The sequence below is a fragment of the Oenanthe melanoleuca genome, chromosome 5 (genome assembly GCF_029582105.1).
Source record: "Oenanthe melanoleuca isolate GR-GAL-2019-014 chromosome 5, OMel1.0, whole genome shotgun sequence".
In the NCBI taxonomy this organism is placed as follows: Eukaryota; Metazoa; Chordata; class Aves; order Passeriformes; family Muscicapidae; genus Oenanthe; species Oenanthe melanoleuca.
Window position 1 is genome coordinate 10,062,967 of NC_079339.1, and position 4,936 is coordinate 10,067,902.

Below are 4,936 nucleotides of genomic sequence, written 5' to 3' on the forward strand. Positions count from 1 at the left end.
ATGGGTGGTTACTGGGATGATGGTAGGCACTAAGACAGTGGAACCTACTGGGATCTAGGTGGACACCAGAATGCTGCCAGGCACTGGGATGGGCACCACAGGACAGCAGTGGAGCTGGTACTGGAACCAGTGGGCCTCAAGCCTGGTGGGCACTGGGATGGGCAGAACAGTACGCTCCAGAGGTGATGCCATGTCTGCACCAGGCAAGGAGTACTGGGGCACTTGTCCCCTCCTCCTCTGCCCCACAGAGCCCCAGCTCCCAGATTCCCATTATTCCCTGACTCCCGTTATTCCCCAACTCTCACTGTCATTCCCAACCCTTGAGAACATGCTGTGCCAGGCTGGGAGCATCCCACACCCTGCAGGCACTAGGACGAGCAGCCGCACTGAGCCGTGCCATGAATTATTGAGGCAGGTAGAGCATTGCATTGGCCCCGTGCCACCTTCCTCCTTCCACGGGTGGGACGGGCGGCTCCAGTTTCTCCTGAGCCGTGGCGGGGCCTGGAGACCTTTGGACCGTGACGTGAGCGCCGGGAAGCCCTTAAGAGGCAGCGCAGGGCACGGGGCACAAACAGCCGCACACCTGCAGCCATGACCGTCCCCATCGCCAAGTCCTTCTATGACCTGAGCGCCACCTCCTTGCAGGGGGAAAAGGTGGATTTTGGGGTTTTCCGGGGCCGCGTGGTCCTGATTGAGAACGTGGCTTCGCTCTGAGGCACCACGGTGCGGGATTACACCCAGCTCAACCAGCTCCAAGCCCGCTACCCCCGGCGGCTGGTCGTGCTGGGATTCCCCTGTAACCAGTTTGGATACCAGGTAAGTCCTACAGGCTACGAGGCAGGGGGTGAGGAGCTGGGAAACACAGGGCTCTGGATTTCTCCTTCCCTGCCACAGGAGAACGGCACTAACGAGGAGATCCTCAACACCCTGAAGCACGTGCGGCCCGGGGGTGGCTTCGAGCCCAACTTCACCCTGTTCCAGAAGTGCCAGGTGAACGGGACTGACACCCATCCCGTGTTCGCCTACCTCAAGGCTCACCTGCCTGCACCGGCCGACGAGGCCACACACCTGATGGCCGAGCCCCGCTTTGTCACCTGGAGCCCTGTGCGGCGCTCCGACATCTCCTGGAATTTTGAGAAGTTCCTGGTGGGGCCTGAGGGGGAACCGTTCCGGCGCTACAGCCCCCGTGTGCCCACGGCCCAGCTGGAGCCTGACATCCAGCGTCTCCTCAAGCTGGCCAAGTAATCCTAGCTCCAGCATGATCCTGGCTCTGGTGTGATCCTGGCTCCGGCGTCACCCCGGGATGGCCCCAGCTCTCCGCAGAGTGACAGCCCCCTCTGAAACCTCCACGGGGAGGGGGCTTGATGGGGGCAGAGGGTTGGAGCCGCCGGGGCAACGTGGGCTGGTGGCAATAAATGAGCTGGAGGGAGCGTGCCTGGATCCACGTGGTTTTTGGGAGCGTAAATGGGTCCATGAGGTTTCTGGGAACACACCTACCCATGTGGATTTTGGGGGCTGTTGGGGGGAGCAGGAAGGAGGACGCAGCCCTGAGGTGCCAGATCCAGGAAATGGAGGCTCAGGGATAAGTGGGTGCCAGGCTGGCTGCACCCAGTTCCCCATGGGTGTTGCTGGGTCCGAGTGCCAAGAGCAGCACTTCACCCACCCCAGGGCAGTGATTTCCCACACCCAGTTCCTTCCCGCCTCAGGAATTGGAATTCCCAGCAGGGCAGGGCCAGGTGACAAACCCCAGGGCAGGAGGAAGTGATCCCAAACCAACTCCTCGGGAAGGAAAAACAATCAAAGTCTTTTCTCTGCAGGATTTAGCAGAGCACCGGGAGAGTGCAGTGGGCTCTCCAGTGCTGGAAAGGGCCAAGGAGGAATTCCACAGGCTCCTGGGATGGAAAAAGTCCCCTGCATCAACCCCCAACACCCTTCACCAACTCCAGGGGGTGAAGCCCACTCCTGAAATACTCCTGCCTCTGCCACCAAGCTGTCACATGTCACATTTATTACCCCACATATGAGGGCTCCTGAGGTGGGATGGGGTGGGAGTCCCTTTGGATCCAGTTTTGGGGGACTATGTCTTCAGCACACGGGTCGGGCCGTGGCACTGCATCCTATCCTTGCAGTCAGGGTCGGAGCCAAAAGGCTCCAAACACATGGGAGCATCTGGTGTTGGGTGTTTGCTGCATCCAGGCTGGAAGTTTGGAGGAGCAAATCATGTTAGGGACTGTGTGATCCCCAGAAATTACTCATCCTGGGGGATCAGAACAGTGGGGTCATCTGGCGAGGGTCGTCAGGCAGGATGCTGACAGAATCCTCAGCACGGCCACAGAGCAGGCACAGCATGGTATATTCCTGGGGGAAGGAAAAGGGGGGGCTGGAAAAAGGGGGGCTCCCACAGCCCTGCTCCCCCACAGGGAAACTCGAGCCAGATCCGGTACCCGATCCCCGATTGCAATCAGAGCCAGGAGATCTCATTTCCAGCACCACTGGCTCGCCTGAGCCCTTTTTCCAGCCGTTTGCATAGGAGATGTGCCAGGAATGAGGAATGGGGGTCACAGCCCTCTCCCATCACCTACATTCCCATGCCAGGTGAACTGGGCTTCCCTCACAAGGCACAGACTAGTGCTGGGGGGACTTCAGGTAGCCCTGAACACAGGGATGACGCTCTGTCCCAAGGAAGGTGGGAATCAGCCTGTGGAAGGGTGGGTCTGGAATTCCAGAGACAGGATCAGGAAGGACTTTTGGGGGACAAGAGACAAACCTGGTAGTCATCCACCACGCTGAAGGTGTACTCGTGGCGTGCGATCAGGTGGTGGCAGTTCTTGCACAGGTCTGTGGGGCAGGGGACAGTAGGGTGAGAGGACATGGACACTGTCTTTGGGGTATCCCTCCACTCCCAATCTCTTGGGACAAGCCCCAATCCTCTGTGCCTGCCCTCACCCCCAGGGCATAGACATTGCAGTCCCGAAAACATCAAGCCCCCAAAATTCCCCCACAGCAACTCACCCCCCTTAATATCCATCGGCAGCTCCCTGATATTCCCTCTAAACTTGAGACGCCCTCCCTGGGCATCCACCATTCCCACCCTCAGGGACCCCCCAAATATTGGGGCCCCAAATTTTCCCTACTCAAACTAATCCTCCCCCTCCTTTGACCTCTGAGCTCTCCCCATCACACCCCAGCCCCTGAGAGCCCCCACACTCCAGGAATCCCTCCCAGCCCTCAGGACTCCAAATGCTACTCCCAGCCCTCAGTCTTCAAGACCTCCACCTGTTTTCCCGAGCCTACAAGACCCCCAGATCCCAAAGGTCCCTTCAAGCCCTTTCTAACCCTCAAGATCGCCCAAGCTCCAGACTCCAAAGGTTCCCCCAAAGCCTTCAGCATCCCTCAAGATCTTCAAGATACAAGGTCTTCCCGAACACTCAGCACCCCCGGACCCCCGACCTCTCCCAGCCCTCAAGACCCCAATCTTCAGCGATCCCTGAACCCAGGGATGGCTCAGGGATCCCCCAAATGTCGCCCTCAAGAGCCCCAGACCCCAAATATCTCCTCAGGCCCCCAAGCCCCACCGGGCCCCCACCCCCCGGTGCCCCCCAGCGCACGGTCATAGGTGACGATCTCCTCCTCGCCCTGCAGGCCCTCGGCACGGTTGCTGACCAGCACGAAGTCCCGGCGGCCGCACTGCGCGCACCCCACGAAGTTCAGGAGGAAAGATCCGCCCTCCAGGCAGGTGGTGCCCTAGAGCGGGAGCACAGGCTAGGACCAGGACCAGGACCAGGACCAGGACCAGGACCAGGACCGGTACCGGTGCCGGTGCCGGCGCCCCCCGTGCCCGCCCTCACCCGCTCCGGGTACTCGGTGCCCACACAACCACCGCACATCTCGCACCGCCCTCCCCCGCAAATCTCGCGAGACTTGCGCCGGTGGGCGTGGCTTAGTGACGGGGTGGGGGACGAGGCGCGGTGTGGGGGCGTGGCCTAGAGAAGATAGGCGTGGTTTGGACAATGGGCGTGGCCTAAGGGGCCGTGGGGCTGCTTGGAGCGAGCAGGAATAACTGGGGGGTCTGGGCTGGTCGGGCACTCAGGGCTGGTGGGGGATCCTTGGAGCTACCTGGGTGCACCCAAGGCTAGTGGGGGACACCTGGAGTGACCTGGGGAGGATCTACGGCTAGGGAAGGGCACCTAGGGCTAGCTGGGAGCCGCCTAGGATTAGCTGGGGGATATCCAGAGCTAGTGGGAGACCCTGGGAAGTACCTGGGGGCGAGCCAGGGCTGGTGAGGGACACCCAGGATTAGCTGGGGAACATTCAGGGCCAACTGTGGGGTGTTGGTATTTGTCTGGGGGACACCCTGGAATAGTGGGGAGCACCCAGGGCCAGGTGTGGGGTAACTGTGACTAGCTGGGGGGCATCCAGGGATAGTGGGGGTCATCCAGGGCTGATTGTAGGAAGGCTTGGACTAGCCGGGGACTGCCTGGGTTAGATGGAGGACACCACGGATGAGTTGGGGGACATCCAGGGCTGGTGGGGGTCACCCAGGGCTGATTAGGGGGTGCCTGGGACGAGCTGGAGGACACTGAGATCTAACTATGGGGTGCCTGGGACGAATTGGGGAACTTAGAGGGCTAGTGGAGGACGCCCAGGGCTAGCTGAGAGATGCCTGGGAGTAGCTGGGGAGCATCCAGGACTAGCGGGGGACACGTGGGCTGGCCGGGGGGAATGGCCGGGGACCCCCGCCGGTGTTGGCGGGGCGCCGCGCCTCTCCGCAGCCCGCAGGTGCCGGTGCCGCCGGTGCCGCTGCCGGTAGCGCCGGTGCTGCTGCCAATGAAGCCGCCAATGCCGGTGCTGCCGGTGTCGGTGCTGCTGGTGCTGCTGCCGGTGCCGGTGGCGCTGGCGGCCGGGGGGCGCCGCTGTGCTGCATTGCGGGGCGGGC

General features: G+C 61.6%; 2 protein-coding genes across 2 annotated transcripts; one reads left to right on the top strand and one right to left on the bottom strand.

Annotated features, from left to right (window-relative positions):
- The first annotated feature begins 63 nt into the window (after nt 1-63).
- Nucleotides 64-1,430, top strand: GPX2 (glutathione peroxidase 2). The gene is made up of 2 exons (XM_056494141.1): nt 64-816; nt 895-1,430. The coding sequence occupies exons 1-2, from the start codon at nt 592-594 to the stop codon at nt 1,243-1,245; spliced, it is 576 nt and encodes a 191-aa protein (XP_056350116.1). The 5' UTR covers nt 64-591; the 3' UTR covers nt 1,246-1,430.
- Nucleotides 1,431-1,986: 556 nt separating this feature from the next.
- CHURC1 (churchill domain containing 1) lies at nt 1,987-3,929 on the bottom strand. The gene is made up of 4 exons (XM_056494144.1): nt 3,849-3,929; nt 3,609-3,744; nt 2,768-2,838; nt 1,987-2,358 (listed from the first exon to the last, which is right to left on the bottom strand). Exons 1-4 carry the CDS (start codon nt 3,885-3,887, stop codon nt 2,266-2,268), a joined length of 339 nt encoding a protein of 112 aa, XP_056350119.1. The 5' UTR covers nt 3,888-3,929; the 3' UTR covers nt 1,987-2,265.
- Between the last annotated feature and the right edge of the window lie 1,007 nt (nt 3,930-4,936).

Excerpts from the sequence above, each read along its gene's own strand:
- CHURC1 (XM_056494144.1), bottom strand. The coding sequence starts at position 3,887 with ATGTGCGGTGGTTGTGTGGGCACCGAGTACCCGGAGCGG. Across the intron at positions 2,839-3,608 it reads GGAGATCGTCACCTATGACC|ACCTGTGCAAGAACTGCCAC; the intron begins GTGCGCTGGGGG and ends CCTGCCCCACAG. Across the intron at positions 2,359-2,767 it reads GCGTGGTGGATGACTACCAG|GAATATACCATGCTGTGCCT; the intron begins GTTTGTCTCTTG and ends TCCTTCCCCCAG.